Source organism: Schistocerca americana, chromosome 5 (genome assembly GCF_021461395.2).
Source record: "Schistocerca americana isolate TAMUIC-IGC-003095 chromosome 5, iqSchAmer2.1, whole genome shotgun sequence".
Taxonomy (NCBI): domain Eukaryota; kingdom Metazoa; phylum Arthropoda; class Insecta; order Orthoptera; family Acrididae; genus Schistocerca; species Schistocerca americana.
This window is the reverse complement of record NC_060123.1, coordinates 89,761,936-89,779,473: the sequence shown is the minus strand read 5'-3', so window position 1 is coordinate 89,779,473 and position 17,538 is coordinate 89,761,936. Positions and strand designations below refer to the sequence as shown.

At 43.9% G+C, this 17,538-nt stretch overlaps 1 protein-coding gene across 1 annotated transcript in view; it reads right to left on the bottom strand.

Moving 5' to 3' along the window:
- Positions 1-1,054: 1,054 nt before the first annotated feature.
- LOC124616125 (general odorant-binding protein 70) overlaps positions 1,055-17,538 on the bottom strand; it is a 150,226-nt gene continuing 133,742 nt past the window's right edge. The window contains exons 6-7 of the mRNA XM_047144392.1: positions 15,984-16,048; positions 1,055-1,171 (exon numbers count right to left, since the gene is read on the bottom strand). Coding sequence (XP_047000348.1) covers positions 1,148-1,171; positions 15,984-16,048 — 89 coding nt within the window. The 3' untranslated portion in view covers positions 1,055-1,147. The remainder of the gene's footprint in view (positions 1,172-15,983; positions 16,049-17,538) is intronic.

Sequence of the window (17,538 nt, the reverse complement as noted above, 5' to 3'; positions counted from 1 at the left end):
GAACGATCGGAGTATCATGGGCAGGGGCCTACAACTACCTCTGGATTTTGACGATCTAACGCCCCATTTGGACAAAAATTGGCACGATATCGCACAGGAGACAACCGAACAACTCTACCAATTAATGCCAAGTCGAATAAGTGTTTGCCTATGAACAGGGTGGACCAACGCGTTATTGGATTGCTCAAAAAAAAAAAAAAAAAAAATGCACTGAGCGCTATGAGACTTAATATCTGAGGTCATCAGTCCCCTAGAACTTAGAACTACTTAAACCTAACTAACCTATGGACATAACACACATCCATGCCCGAGGTAGGATTCGAACCTGCGACCGTAGCGGTCGTGCGGTTCCAGAATAAAGCGCCTAGAGGCGCTCGGCCACAACGGCCGGCTGGCTTGCCCAAATTGTGAAGTTATTTATCTTGAATAAATCATCCAATTCTTTTGAAATTGTAATTATTTGTTGGTCTGTACATGTACATCACATCTACCGAGTTCCGTCCCAGACAGATAATTCCTTCTGGTGCGTCACTTTTCTTTTTTTTACAATTGGAGCGTATTTACTCTTTCGTTATGTACATTGGTGTCCCCAGTTAGTTTCCACATGTTGAATGCATTATGGAATACCACGGCAATGCCAATTTCTTAAAGTAATAGAGTGTTTCACATATACTGTTTAATGAGGACGTTTCTAAAATGAGTCGTAATGTAAATGCCTAGCTGCAGTGCTCGCAAAACATTAATATAGATTGAAGCCACTTTGTGACAAATGCTCCACCTCCAGTCTCCTTCATTGAGGCGGTAGATTCCATACTGTTCACTCTCACACCCTTATACATTTGTACTGATTCGAGTACTCACCTTAGAGAAATCACAAAAAATTTTATACTTATAGGTGGGAGAGGGTATATCTTTAGTGTCACAGACTATACACTGTGGAAGTAATGAGAAAATATGTAAAACACTCGCTTGGTATTATGAGAATATGTATTTTTGAACTTGTACAAAATATATGTGTGGAAACAAAAATAAATACATCTCTGTGGCAATGCGGTGCAGGATTTGTGAAGAGTCTGTGTGAATACCGCATGCAGCGGGTGTGGAGGTCCGGTGACGGCAGAAGCGGCGCCCGGCAGCAGCTCCCCGCTCACTCCTTCTGCCACTGACAGTACTGAAACACGACAAACAGCAGGCGGGTTAGCCACTCAGCTGCCGAGGACGCCCTCAGCACAGTTGTCGGTGAAACAGTTAACTCGCGCGTCAGGGCGTTGGTTACCTGGGGCACTACTACTGTACGTAGCGGGTCAAGGCCATTCATCGAATAGTGACATAAATACACTCCTGGAAATGGAAAAAAGAACACATTGACACCGGTGTGTCAGACCCACCATACTTGCTCCGGACACTGCGAGAGGGCTGTACAAGCAATGATCACACGCACGGCACAGCGGACACACCAGGAACCGCGGTGTTGGCCGTCGAATGGCGCTAGCTGCGCAGCATTTGCGCACCGCCGCCGTCAGTGTCAGCCAGTTTGCCGTGGCATACGAAGCTCCATTGCAGTCTTTAACACTGGTAGCATGCCGCGACAGCGTGGACGTGAATCGTATGTGCAGTTGACGGACTTTGAGCGAGGGCGTATAGTGGGCATGCGGGAGGCCGGGTGGACGTACCGCCGAATTGCTCAACACGTGGGGCGTGAGGTCTCCACAGTACATCGATGTTGTCGCCAGTGGTCGGCGGAAGGTGCACGTGCCCGTCGACCTGGGACCGGACCGCAGCGACGCACGGATGCACGCCAAGACCTTAGGATCCTACGCAGTGCCGTAGGGGACCGCACCGCCACTTCCCAGCAAATTAGGGACACTGTTGCTCCTGGGGTATCGGCGAGGACCATTCGCAACCGTCTCCATGAAGCTGGGCTACTGTCCCGCACACCGTTAGGCCGTCTTCCGCTCACGCCCCAACATCGTGCAGCCCGCCTCCAGTGGTGTCGCGACAGGCGTGAATGGAGGGACGAATGGAGACGTGTCGTCTTCAGCGATGAGAGTCGCTTCTGCCTTGGTGCCAATGATGGTCGTATGCGTGTTTGGCGCCGTGCAGATGAGCGCCACAATCAGGACTGCATACGACCGAGGCACACAGGGCCAACACCCGGCATCATGGTGTGGGGAGCGATCTCGTACACTGGCCGTACACCACTGGTGATCGTCGAGGGGACACTGAATAGTGCACGGTACATCCAAACCGTCATCGAACCCATCGTTCTACCATTCCTAGACCGGCAAGGGAACTTGCTGTTCCAACAGGACAATGCACGTCCGCATGTATCCCGTGCCACCCAACGTGCTCTAGAAGGTGTAAGTCAACTACCCTGGCCAGCAAGATCTCCGGATCTGTCCCCCATTGAGCATGTTTGGGACTGGATGAAGCGTTGTCTCACGCGGTCTGCACGTCCAGCACGAACGCTGGTCCAACTGAGGCGCCAGGTGGAAATGGCATGGCAAGCCGTTCCACAGGACTACATCCAGCATCTCTACGATCGTCTCCATGGGAGAATAGCAGCCTGCATTGCTGCGAAAGGTGGATATACACTGTACTAGTGCCGACATTGTGCATGCTCTGTTGCCTGTGTCTATGTGCCTGTGGTTCTGTCAGTGTGATCATGTGATGTATCTGACCCCAGGAATGTGTCAATAAAGTTTCCCCTTCCTGGGACAATGAATTCACGGTGTTCGTATTTCAATTTCCAGGAGTGTAAAAGGAAAATGGAAATGTGACAAGACTAGCTATAGGCTGATTCTCGCGCTGTCTACTTCGGGACAAACTTGTTGATCAAAGCTACATCCTCTGTCAGAAATTTATGGTTCTTGGTCGCTCTTGTCAATGAACTAGTCATTGCTTCCGCTCTTTTTGCATTCTTAACACTCTGCCGGCCGCACGTCTCGTACAAATTTATTCGCTTGGCGGCTGCAGCACTAATTCGGGTTATTTGGCTTGTCGCCGGCTGCTTGTCACCTTTCCGTTGATGACAAGCTTCAAACACATTGACTTTTGCGCCATTTAATTTTCCGGAAATCCGCTATTTTGCCATATCGTTCCACAAACTCGAATTTTCTTTTCAAGTAACTTCTGTGCAAGCTACACTGTTACAATAAGAAGGTGTCAATATTTCCGTCATTGTTTCCGCTAAAGGCTATCCAGCGCCGGAATATATCTTGAATGAGGAAATGCATCCCGTACTCGAATCACACAGAATCCGAATGAGTGTGCCGTATTTCGCAATTTTCGACAGATTGTGAACTTTAAAATTTATTCGTCCACTCCACGGTATTATTCCTTCATCAGATGAGATGTTTTGACTTAGATTAAATGTTTCTTTAAACTTTTTGGAAAAATTATCAGTTACGAATTACACTTTGACAAGCCGGCCGGCACTATCCAATTTATTGTTGCTGTTGGAAAAATGTAAAAATGATAATATTTGTCTGAATCGACTGCGGGACATCGTTTTGCGAAATATCGGTGTGTCTATCAACGGATTCGTAGACTAATAAACATTGATCCTTGCTTTCCTTACAATTCCAGTTCTCGTCCCGTAACGTTAACAAATTTGGCAGTTTTAATCCACTTCCCTTCTATTGCAATTTTGAATGTAGTACTTTTTGGTTTCGTTGCAAATATATTGAAATAGATCGTTCCCCATATATAATTGTACGATATCCTCGACGCTCTGTGTATCTTTGAGAAATATGTTTGGACCCGGGGATCCTTAAAATTTATTAGTGGTCCTCGGTAAATCAAAGTCTGACCACTGTGCACCGTCTTCTTCGTCTGATTCAGCAGAATCAGTTGACAATCGTAGCGTTCGCCGAATTCTTCTTGGACGTATTTCACTATCTTCCTACGATTCTGTTTCACTTTAATTTTTTTCATATCCAATGTCTTCTTGTCGTACGGAACGTCAGACATGACCTCCGCGCATCCATCGTAAATAATCCTATTGTTTATTTCGTCCGCCATAATGAAAGTGTACAATTACTTATAAAAACAAAACACTTGTTGGCGTGTGTAACTTACTGTTACCTAAACAAAATACCAACAGAATGCAAAAGATACTAACGTGCTGTCGCCGGTCACTGCGCGTTACCATGTCCACGACACCACTCCTGTGTCGTCGGCAACCGCGCGATACCATGCAGACGACACCACTGTGGTGTCGCCGGCCGTTGACCGCTATTTCGCGCAGGACACCATTGTGGTTTCGTCGAACGGCATAGTGTTAAGTCAATCTGTGTTCTAAATTCAGGAAGAAAATGTCCTGTTTCCTAAGCATTTGTTACAGTAGACCTAAACACGGATAATAGTTAACAGTATCCTATTCGCATCGACAGCGCTTAAACCTGCCATAAACTTTTTTCTGCGCACGGCTTACTATGTGTTCACCTGCACTGAGTAAGGCGCTGCAGTTGTATAATGGGCGTTCAAAAAGAAATGAGACGGAGGCATAATTACAGAAACTAGAAGCTGAATGTTAGATTGACCCTGGTTGTTGAGACACTTGTCCCACTGTGACACAAGGCGGTGAATGGCTGTCTCATAAAATTCCCGGGGCTGTGATGTTAACCAGTTACGCACGTTCAGCAGGACGTCGTCGTCCGAGGTGAATCGTTTGCCCCTCAGATCGTTTGACCAAGATGGCCCCCTTCTGATTCAATTCCTGCAGCACGGAACAACAGTGAATGCCCAGCGTTGCTCGCTTACTGACCACCCTTCGCCAAGCGATCAAATTAAGACGACTAGGCAATCTCACCCCTGGGGTCATTCTGCTTCACGACAATGCAAAGCCTCATACGGCCAACAAAGTCGCGGCACTCCTGCAGGTATTCAAATGGGAGGTTCTCTGCCACCCTCCATACAGTCCGGACCTCTCTCCCTATAACTGAGCCATTTTTCGTCCCCATAGAAACGCTTTGAGCCGCAAACGACTCACCTCGGACGGCGACGTCCAGTTGTTCGTGTGGCACTGGTTAACAACGCAGCCCCGGCATTTACCGCCTTGTGTCCAGTGGGACAAGTGTCTCAACAGCCAGGGTCAATCTAACATTCAGCTTCTAGTTTCTGTAATTATGCCTCCTGCTCGTTTCTTTTTGAACACCCCTTATATTTCTGTACATTGTTGTTGTTGTTGTCTTCAGAGACTGGTTTGATGCAACTCTCCATGCTACTCTAACCTGTGCAAGCTGCTTCTAGTCCCAGTACGTACTGCAACCTACATCCTTCTGAATCTGCTCAGTGTATTCATCTCTTGGTCTCCCTCTACGATTTTTACCCTCCACGCTGCCCTCCAACATTAAATTGGTGATCCCTTGATGCCTCAGAACATGCCCTACCAACCGACCCCTTCTTCCAGTCAAGTTGTGCCACAAACTCCTCTTCTCCCAATTCTATTCAGTACCTCCTCTTTAGTTATGTGTTCTACCCATCTAATCTTCAGCATTCTTCTGTAGCACCACATTTATTTCTGCACATATATTTTTAGTAATTCGAAATATATCTTTGTAGATGGTAAAACTATTCACGTAGACTCAAACTGATATCTCGTTTCTGTGGACTTCAGCACGATGGACGCACCTTTCCATACTAGTCTATCCTAAGCAAGCCTCCTCATGTCTGCATGACTACCTCAGTCTTTATCCATTTAAACCTGCTCACTGTATTCAAACGTTGGTTTCGCCCTACAGTATTTGCCCTCACGCTGTTCTCTATTGCCAAACTGACAGTACTTTGCTGCCTCAGGATTCCCATCACCGATTTCTGATGACGATGATGGCAATGTTTGGTTTGTGGGGCGCTCAACCAAACGTTTATTAACGCCCGTAAAAATTCCTAATCTTTTCTCGGTGCAGCCATTTTCCATACGCCGTACGTCAAATGAAGTTGACAGAAAGGGCCAAACGGCTAAGCAGGAATAGCGAAAGGTTAAATGCAAGGTTGCAGAAGCATGAAAACTAGGAGAAAAATGGATGCTACCTGTGGAAAATTGAAGAGGTCTTTGGAGAAAAATGAAGTAACTGTATGAGTATCAAGAGATCAGATGACAATATGGTGTTGATCAAAGAAGGGAAAGCAGAAAGGTCGAAGGAATGTAAGGGGGGGCCAACACAGGGCAACAGGCCTCAGAACAATGTGGTAGAAAGAGAAGAGGAAGTAGGTGAGGATGAGATGAGGCATATAATACTGCGAGAATAATTTAAAGGAGTACTTAAAGTCCTGAGTGGGAGCAACGGACCTGGAATAGACGCGATTCCCTCAGAATAATTGAGATCCACAGGGGTGAGAGCCAACCATGACAAAATAATTCCACCTTGTATGTAGGTCGTAAGAGACAGACAATTTACTATAAGACTTCAGGAAGAATGAATAGCTTCAATTTCAAGCAAGGCAGTTGCTGGCAGGTGTGAATACTATCCAACCATAAGGTTAAGAATTCTAGGAAGCTAATTATCGACAAAAATTACATATATAAGACATGGCTGACGTTGGAGAAGGTCGCTTTGGGTTCTGGAGAAATGTAGAAACATACAAGGCAATATTGACTAGCGGGGGCTGTATGAGGGTACTGGGTGGTTTTGTAGGTTAGAGGGTCTCAGGAAACCACATAAAGGACGTCCATCTAAAAGGGGGCCAGTAAAACACAGTGAGGTAGTTGTAGAAACGATCGGTATTGTAGTTGTAAATTGTTGCGGCTGTGTTGGGAAAGAACCAGAGCTCCAAGCCCTAATAGAAAGCACTGAAGCTCAAATAGTTGTAGGTACAGAAAGCTGGCTTAAGCCGGAAATAAGGTCAGGCGAATTTTTTTCAAACGATCTAACAGTGTTCAGAAAGGGTAGATTAAATACAGTTGGTGGTGGAGTATTTATTGCTGTCACAAGTAGTTTACCTTGTAGTGAAATTGCAGTAGATAGTTCCTGCGAATTAGTATGAGTAGAGCTTGTACTTGGCAATCGGACTAAACTGTTAATTGGATCGTTCTACCGGCCCCGACTTAGAAGATGTAGTTGCCGATCAGTTCCACGAAAACTTGAGTCTCATTTCAAATAGGTACGCCACTCATACAATTATAGTCGCTGGCGGCTTCAGTCTACCCACGACATGCTGGAAAAGTTATACATTTAAAGCCAGCGGCAAGCATTAAACGTCATCCAAAATTATACTGAATGCTTTCTGAGAAAATTATTTTGAACAATTAGTTCATGACGCCGCTCGAAACGTAAATGGTAGCTAAAACATACTTGACCTCTTAGCAACAAATAATCCTGGACAAATACGGAGTATCATGGCGAATACAGGGATTAGCGACCACAAGGCAGTTGCTGCTGTGCTGAATACCGTAACACCCATAACCATCAAAAAGAAGCGCAAATAACATCTATTTTAAAAAAGCTGAGAAAAATGATCTTAACGCCTTTTTAAGAGACAATCTCGACTCGTTCCGATCTGATCACGTAAGCGTAGAAAAGATGTCAAATGATTTCACAGAGATATTATCGACGGCAATTGAGAGATATATACCCCATAAATTAATAAGTGATGGTACTGATCCCCATGGTACACAAAACGGGTCAGATCGCTGTTGCAGAAACAACGAAAAAAACATGCCAAATTTAAAATAACTCAAAATCCCGAAGATTGGCAATGTTTTGCATAAGTTCGAAATATAGTGCGTGCTTCAATGCGAGATGCTTTTAGTAAATTCCACAACGAAACTCTGTCTCGGAATGTAGCAGAAAACCCAAAGCGCACCAATGGCAAGACGCAACAATACCTTCACTGCGCGATAACAACGCTGAAGTCACTGATGACAGTGCCACGAAAGCAGAGTTATTAAACACGGTTTTCCGAAACACCTTCACCAAAAAAGACGAAGTAAATAATCCCGAATTCCAGTCAAGAAAAACTGAGAAGATGAGAAACATAGAAGTAGATATGCTTGCTGTTGCAAAGCAGCTTAAATCACTTAATAAAGGCAAGGCTTCCGGTCCACATATTATACCATTCAGGTTCCTGTCAGGCTATGCAGATGCAATAGATCCATAATTAGCAATTATATACAACCACTCACTCACGTTAAGTTCCGTACCTAAAGACTGGAAAGTTGCTCAAGTCACACCAATACCCAAAAAGGGAAATAGGAGTAATCCGCTGAATTACAGGCCCATAACACTAACTTCGATTTGCAGTAGGCTTTTGGAACATATATTGTATTCCAACATCATGAAGTACCTCGAAGAAAACGATTTACTCTCACATAGTCAGCACGGATTCAGAAAATATCGTTCTTGCGCAACACAACTAGCTCCCTATACTCATGAAGTAATGAGAGCTATTGACAGGGGATGTCAAATTGACTCCATATTTTTAGTTTCAGAAGGCTTTCGACACCGTTCCTCACAAGCGTCTTCTAATCAAGCTGTCTGCCCATGCAATAACACCTCAGTTGTGTGACTGGTTTCGTGATTTCCTGCCAGAAAGGTCAGAGTTCGTAGTGATAACGGAAAGTCATCGATTAAAACAGATGTAATATCCGACGATCCCCAAGGAAGTGTTATAGGCCCTCTATTGTTCCTGATCTACACTTCTGGAAATGGAAAAAAGAACACATTGACACCGGTGTGTCAGACCCACCATACTTGCTCCGGACACTGCGAGAGGGCTGTACAAGCAATGATCACACGCACGGCACAGCGGACACATCAGGAACCGCGGTTTGGCCGTCGAATGGCGTTAGCTGCGCAGCATTTGTGCACCGCCGCCGTCAGTGTCAGCCAGTTTGCCGTGGCATACGGAGCTCCATCGCAGTCTTTAACACTGGTAGCATGCCGCGACAGCGTGGACGTGAACCGTATGTGCAGTTGACGGACTTTGAGCGAGGGTGTATAGTGGGCATGCGGGAGGCCGGGTGGACGTACCGCCGAATTGCTCAACACGTGGGGCGTGAGGTCTCCACAGTACATCGATGTTGTCGCCAGTGGTCGGCGGAAGGTGCACGTGCCCGTCGACCTGGGACCGGACCGCAGCGACGCACGGATGCACGCCAAGACCGTAGGATCCTACGCAGAGCCGTAGGGGACCGCACCGCCACTTCCCAGCAAATTAGGGACACTGTTGCTCCTGGGGTATCGGCGAGGACCATTCGCAACCGTCTCCATGAAGCTGGGCTACGGTCCCGCACACCGTTAGGCCGTCTTCCGCTCACGCCCCAACATCGTGCAGCCCGCCTCCAGTGGTGTCGCGACAGGCGTGAATGGAGGGACGAATGGAGACGTGTCGTCTTCAGCGATGAGAGTCGCTTCTGCCTTGGTGCCAATGATGGTCGTATGCGTGTTTGGCGCCGTGCAGGTGAGTGCCACAATCAGGACTGCATACGACCGAGGCACACAGGGCCAACACCCGGCATCATGGTGTGGGGAGCGATCTCCTACACTGGCCGTACACCACTGGTGATCGTCGAGGGGACACTGAATAGTGCACGGTACATCCAAACCGTCATCGAACCCATCGTTCTACCATTCCTAGACCGGCAAGGGAACTTGCTGTTCCAACAGGACAATGCACGTCCACATGTATCCCGTGCCACCCAACGTGCCCTAGAAGGTTTAAGTCAACTACCCTGGCCAGCAAGATCTCCGGATCTGTCCCCCATTGAGCATGTTTGGGACTGGATGAAGCGTCGTCTCACGCGGTCTGCACGTCCAGCACGAACGCTGGTCCAACTGAGGCGCCAGGTGGAAATGGCATGGCAAGCCGTTCCACAGGACTACATCCAGCATCTCTACGATCGTCTCCATGGGAGAATAGCAGCCTGCATTGCTGCGAAAGGTGGATATACACTGTACTAGTGCCGACATTGTGCATGCTCTGTTACCTGTGTCTATGTGCCAGTGGTTCTGTCAGTGTGATCATGTGATGTATCTGACCCCAGGAATGTGTCAATAAAGTTTCCCCTTCCTGGGACAATGAATTCACGGTGTTCCTATTTCAATTTCCAGGAGTGTATATTAACGACATGGGAGACAATCTGAGTAGCCCTCTTAGATTATTTGCAGATGATGCTATCATTTATCGTCTTGTAAAGTCATACCCCCTTGTAAAGTCCTACCCCCATGAACCATGGACCTTGCCGTTGGTGGGGAGGCTTGCTTGCCTCATCGATACAGATGGCCGTAGCGTAGGTGCAAACACAACGGAGGGGTATCTTTGAGAGGCCAGACAAACGTGTAGTTCCTGAAGAGGGGCAGCAGCCTTTTCAGTGTTTGCAGGGGCAACAGTCTGGATGATTGACTGATCTGGCCTTGTAACACGAACCAAAACGGCCTTGCTGTGCTGGTACTGCGAACGGCTGAAAGCAAGGGGAAACTACAGCCGTAATTCTTACCGAGGGCATGCAGCTTTACTGTATGGTTAAATGATGATGGCGTCCTCTTGGGTAAAATATTCCGGAGGTAAAATAGTCCCCCATTCGGATCTCCGGGCGGGGACTACTCAAGAGGACGTCGTTATCAGTAGAAAGAAAACTGGCGTTCTACGGATTGGAGCGTGGAATGTCAGATCCCTCAATAGGGCAGGTAGGTTAGAAAATTTGAAAAGGGAAATTGATAGGTTAAAGTTAGATATAGTGGGAATTAGTAAAGTTCGGTGGCAGGAGGAACAAGACTTTTGGTCAGGTGAATACAGGTTTATAAATACAAAATGAAATAGGAGTAATGCCGGAGTAGGTTTAATAATTTATAAAAAAAATAGGAGTGCGGGTAAGCTACTACAAATAGAATAGTGAACGCATTATTGTGGCCAAGATAGACACGAAGCCCATGCCTACTACAGTAGTACAAGTTTATATGCCAACTGGCTCTGCAGATGATGAAGAAATTGATGAGATAAAAGAAATTATTCAGGTAGTGAAGGGAGACGAAAATTTAATAGTCATGGGTGACTGGAATTCGAGAGTAGGAAAAGGGAGAGAAGGAAACATAGTGGGTGAATATGGACTGGGGGAGAGAAATGAAACAGGAAGCCGTCTGGTAGAATGTTGCACAGAGCATAACTTAATAATAGCTAACACTTGGTTCAAGAATCATAAAAGAAGGTTGTATACATGGAAGAATCCTGGAGATAATAGAAGGTATCAGACAGATTATATTATGGTAAGACAGAGATTTAGGAACCAGGTTTTAAATTGTAAGACATTTCCAGGGGCAGATGTGGACTCTGACCACAATCTATTGGTTATGAACTGTAGATTAAAACAGAAGAAACTGCAAAAAGGTGGGAATTTAAGGAGATGGGACCTGGATAAACTGACTAAACCAGAGGTTGTACAGGGTTTCAGGGAGAGGATAAGGGAACAATTGACAGGAATGGGGGAACGAAATACAGTAGAAGAAGAATAGGTAGCTCTGAGGTATGAAGTAGTAAAGATGGCAGAAGTTCTAGTAGGTAAAAAGATGAGGGGTAGTAGAAATCCTTGGGTAACAGAAGAAGTACTGAATTTAATTGATGAAAAGAGAAAATATAGAAACGCAGTAAATGAACCAGGCAAAAAGGAATACAAACGTCTCAAAAATGAGATTGACAGGAAGTGCAAAATGGCTAAGCAGGTATGGATAGAGGACAAATGTAAGGATGTAGAGGCTTATCTCAGTAGGGGTAAGGGAGATTCGGCCTGCAGGAAAATTAAAGAGATCTTTGGAGGAAAGAGAACCACTTGCATGAATATCAAGAGCTCAGATGGAAACCCAGTTCTAAGCAAAGAAGGGAAAGCAGAAAGGTGGAAGGAGTATATAGAGGGTCTATACAAGGGCGATGTACTTGGGGACTAAATTATTGAAATTGAACAGGATGTAGATGAAGATGAAATGGGAGACACGATACTGCGTAAAGAGTTTGACAGTGCACTGAAAGACCTGAGTCGAAACAAGGCCCTGGGAGTAGACAACATTCTACTGGAACTATTGACGGCCTTGGGAGAGCCAGTCCTGACAAAACTCTATCATCTGGTGAGCAAGATGTATGAGACGGGTTAAATACCCAGAGACTTCAAGAAGAAATTAATAATTCCAATCCCAAAGAAAGCAGGTGTTGACAGATGTGAAAATTACCGAACTATCAGTTTAATAAGTCGCAGCTGCAAAATACTAACGCGAATTCTTTACACACGAATGGAAAAACTGGTAGAAGCCGACCTCGGGGAAGATCAGTTTGGATTCCGCAGAAACATTGAAACACGTGAGGCAATACTGACCCTACAACTTATCTTAGAAAATAGGTTAAGGAAAGGCAAACCTACGTTTCCAACATTTGTAGACTTAGAGAAAGCTTTTGACAATGTTGACTGGAATACTCTCTTTCAAATTCTAAAAATGGCAGGGGTAAAATACAGGGGGCGAAAGGCTATTTACAATTTGTACAGAAACCAGATGGCAGATATAAGAGTCGAGGGGCATGAAAGGGAAGCAGCGGTTGGTAAGGGAGTGAGACAGGGTTGTAGCCTGTCCCCAATGTTATTCAATCTGTATATTGAGCAAGCAGTAAAGGAAACAAAAGAAAAATTCTGAGTAGGTATTAAAATCCATGGAGAAGAAATAAAAATGTTGAGGTTCACCGATGACATTGTAATTCTGTCAGGGACAGCAAGGGACTTGGAAGAGCAGTTGAACGGAATGGACAGTGTCTTGAAACGAGGATATAAGATGAACATCAACAAAAGCAAAACGAGGATAATAGAATGTAGTCGAATTAAGTCGGGTGATGCTGAGGGAATAAAATTAGGAAATGAGACAATTAAAGTAGTAAAGGAGTTTTGCCATTTGGGGAGCAAAATAACTGATGATGGTCGAAGTAGAGAGGATATAAAATGTAGACTGGCAATCTCAAGGAAAGCATTTCTGAAGAAGAGAAATTTGTTAACATCGAGTATAGATTTAAGTGTAAGGAAGTCGTTTCTGAAAGTATTTGTATGGAGTGTAGCCATGTATGGAAGTGAAACATGGACGATAAATAGTTCGGACAAGAAGAGAATAGAAGCATTCGAAATGTGGTCCTACAGAAGAATGCTGAAGATTAGATGGGTAGACCACATAACTAATGAAGAGGTATTGAATATAATTGGGGAGAAGAGGAGTTTGAGGCACAACTTGACAGGAAGGAGGGACCGGTTGGTAGGACATGTTCTGAGGAATGAGGGGATCACAAATTTAGCATTGGAGGGCAGCGTGGAGGGTAAAAACCGTAGAGGGAGACCAAGAGGTGAATACACTAAGTAGATTCAGAAGGATGTAGGTTGCAGTAAGTACTGGGAGATGAAGAAGCTTGCACAGGAAAGAGTAGCATGGAGAGCTGCATCAAACCAGTCTCAGGACTGAAGACAACAACAACAACAAAGTCATTAGATGATCAAAACGAATTGCAAAATAATTTGAAACAGATATCTGTGTGCTGCGAAAAATGGTAATTGACTCTGAGTAAAGAAAAGTGTGAAGTTATTCACATGAGTACTAAAGGAAATCCGCTAAATTTCGACTATGCGATAAGTCACACAAATCTGAAGGCTGTGAATTCAATTAAATACTTAGGGATTACAATTACAAAAAACCTAAATTGTAACGATCACATAGATAATGATGTGGGTAGAGCAAACCAAAGACTGCGTTTAATTGGCAGAACACTTTGAAGGTGCAACAGATCTAATAAAGAGACTGCTTACACCACGCTTGTCCTTCCTGTTCTGGAGTATTGGTGCAGTGTGGGATCCGATTAGTTGGGACTGACGAATGATATTGAAAAAGTTCAAAGAATGGGCAGCTCGTTTTGTATTATCGTGAAATAGAGGAAATAGTGCAGCAGACATGATACGTGAATTGGAGTGACAATCATTAAAACAAGGCGTTTATCGTTGTGACGGGATGTTCTCATGAAATTTCAATCACCAGTTTTCTCCTCCGATTGCGAAAACATTCTGTTGGCACCCACCTGCGTAGGGAGAAATGATCATCACGATAAAATAAGGGAAATCAGGGATCGCACTGAAGAATGTAAGTGCTCGTTTTTCCCTCGCGCCGTTAGAGAGTGGAACGGTAAGAGATAGCTTGAAGGTGGTTCATTGAACCCTCTGTCAGGCACTTAATTGTGATTAGCAGAGTAATCACGTTGATGGAAATGTAGACTTTATGGCTTATGCTATAAGATAGGGTTAAGGAAAGGCAAACCTACAAAGATAGCATTTGTAGACCTAGGAAAAGCTTTTGGTTGTGTGCACAGGAATAAATCTCTTGAAATTTAAGGAGGTAGCAGGAATGTAATACAGTGATCGAAAGATTATTTACATCTTGTACAGAAACCAGACTTCATTTATAAGAGTTCAAAGAACGTAAAAAGAAGCCACAATTGAGAAGAAAGTGAGATTTTTAGCCGATCCACCAAGTTATTCAGTCTATGACACAGGAATCTGTGAAGGAAACCAAGTAGACATTGAAAATTGAATTAAAGTTCATGGAAAAGAGAAAAATATTATTGCAGTTTGAAGATGAATCTGTAATTCCGTTAGAGGCAACTAAGGACGTGGGAGAGCAGATGAACGGAACGGGTTTTGTCTTGAAAGAACATTGTAAGATTGACATCAAAGAAATAAAGAAACGGTTAATGGGATTTAGTTAGCTAAATATAATCAGACTATGCAGAAAGTATGAGATTGGAGAATGAGACACTAAAAGGAGTAGACGCGTTTTTTATTATTTGTGCAGCAAAATAACTAATAATGGACGAAGAAGGGAAGACGTAAACTAGAAACTGGAAATAGCAAGAAAAGCATTTCTGAAAAAGAGGAATCTCTTAATATCTAATAGAAATGTAAGTGGTAGGTAGTTTTTTTTTGGTGTATGTCAAGAGCTGACATATGACGCTACAGCAGAGCGCTGTAGAATAGGTTGGCAGATCGAATAACAAATTAGGTATGTATTCCTTTTCGCCTGCTTCATTTTCTGTATTTATATATTTTCGCCTTTCTTCAGTTGAAGTCAATATCTCCCGAGTTCACCATGGATTTCTACTAGGCCTTTTCTCTTTATCCTCATGATCCTCTGTCGCTTTCCCTATTGCATCTCTCAAAGCTACCCATTCGTCTTGTCTTGTATTCCTTTCCTCTGTTTCAATCTGACTTTGCCTCCTGTTGCCTCTGAAACTCAGTTTGTATCTCCTTAGGCTCATCTACATCCTGTCTCCTTAATTTCCTACCTTTTTTCAGTTTCAGTACAGTACTACTTTTACACTGACTTTGTCGTCTCATGTGACACGTAGTGGTCACCTCCACATTAGACAGTAATTCTGGTTACCTATGATCAGATAGTTACCTCTCGACGAGGATCTAAGGTTAACCTAATAGTAACTTCAGTACAGTACTCCTTTCACACTGGCTTGTTCGCCTCACGTGACGTGTTGTGATCAACTCCACATTAGATAGTGATCTGGATATCTTTGACCATATAGTTTACCTCTCAACGAGAAACTAAGGTTAATCTAATAGCAACTTCGGTACACTACTCCTTTCACACTGGTTTGTTCGCCTCACGTAACATGTAGAGGTCATCTCCACATTAGATAGTGATACCGGGTACCTTTGATCAGATAGTTTACCTCTCAACGAGGAAGTGAGGTTAGTCTAACAGCAACTTCAGTAAAACACTATATTTTTGCCGTCCCCGTATCCCACGCCATTCATGCATAACTGCTTCACATCTCAACCCATATATCATTTGACGAGAAAGGCATAACTATTTGCTGTTACGTCACCAACACGGGTATATTCCATATTCTTTCTACGACCAAGAGCGATATAGGAAAGCTTATCAATTTGATACAGTTAGAGCATCGGCCAAAACCAGTTCGTCCAACATAAGACTATCGTTTCAACTTCTCTGAATCATACGTACCTCGGTGATCTGGTCGCTGACGCACTCGAACATGAAGAATCCCAGTTCGCACTCATGACGTGGTCCTGCAGATGAAAGAATGAGACATGTCAAAAAGTAAATGTTCGTACTCTCTCGTCATTAACTGGATTGCTTGAAGCTAACAGAATAATTTCATTAAAAACATCACTTCAGAAGTTGCAGCTGTGAACTTTAGGATTACAAACGTTTTCACACAGTTTTAAACTAAGGAAGGCCACATCAGAGGAAACTTCTAAAATAAAAGTCATGTGTGTTCCGGAGCTTTTCAAGTTTATTTTTAGGCTAATAAAATTCTCGCAGGGTGTGCTAGTGGGCAGCTGTCTGGATCAGCGAACGATGGGAAAAGCTTTCGTTTTAAAAACACAGGAGAGATAGGGGCATCTGTCGAAATTTAACCGCTCTACGTGAAAGATTTCAGTTTGCAGAACTCCTCATGGAAAGCAGATTACTGTCTGATATTACAAAATCAACAGTCGGTCGAATCTGTCACCTGCCTTAGCAGCAAGCAGTTGCCTTAACATGATTGTAGATCCCAGCATGGTCTACAGGTAAGCGGTTCACGTTTCTTGGCCTCACCTTTGCAAGTCTTCCCGTATTACTAGCTTCTAAATAAATATACTTTTGCACGGAATACCTTCACCGTCTACAGCAATTCAAAATTTCCTTAAAGCCTTAACAGAAATTTTGAACTGCGCAACGAAACAGCGGAAAGCATGACAAATTGTTAAGATTCGGTATACCATTTCAAAGCGTGTCTTAGACATTGTACAACCGGTCTGTAATAGGCTACTCACGTTTTCTTCCAATAAAATCTCTGTCGATTCTTCCACTAATTCGTATCTCATTTAGAACTACGTTTTTAATAACCTCGACGTCAGTTATATTACATAATTTGTGTTGCTCCACTTTCAGGGTGAATATAGGTGGACCGAAGACCTCTCGTAAAAAGGACCACAATATCATATTGCGTTGCTTGGTTTTTTGAAGTACACAGCTTCACGTTTTTGAACATTCAAAGCTAGTTAACAATCACGATATCACTTCGAAATGTTTCCAGTTTATAAGTGAAAATTTTTACAAATATTTTCAGACATTACTTGACTATAGAGAATTAAATCATCCGCAGGAAATCTGAGGCTACTATTAACATTGCCATTGATGTACAACATGAACAGCATGGGTCCAGCACACATCTCTGGTCACATCTGAAGTTACTTATACATGAATCTCTCTCCAAGAAAGCATGCTGCGAGATATCTTCAGCCCAGTCTCAAATTTTATTCGTTACCCCTCACGACTGTTCTCTCGTTAGTAAGTGTTAGTGTAGTACTCAGTGAAAACCTTTTAGGAATTCAAGATCTGCCTTGATTTATAGCTTTCAGAATGCCACGTGAAGAAATCGCGTCACTAAAGTTTCTCAGATTGTGCTGTCTTTCGCGAAGCATGCCATACTGTTTTAGCTGCTTCTTTACTTTTAAGTTCAGACTGAACAACAGATGGATCGAGAGATATAGGATAGTATGTTTGTGAATCA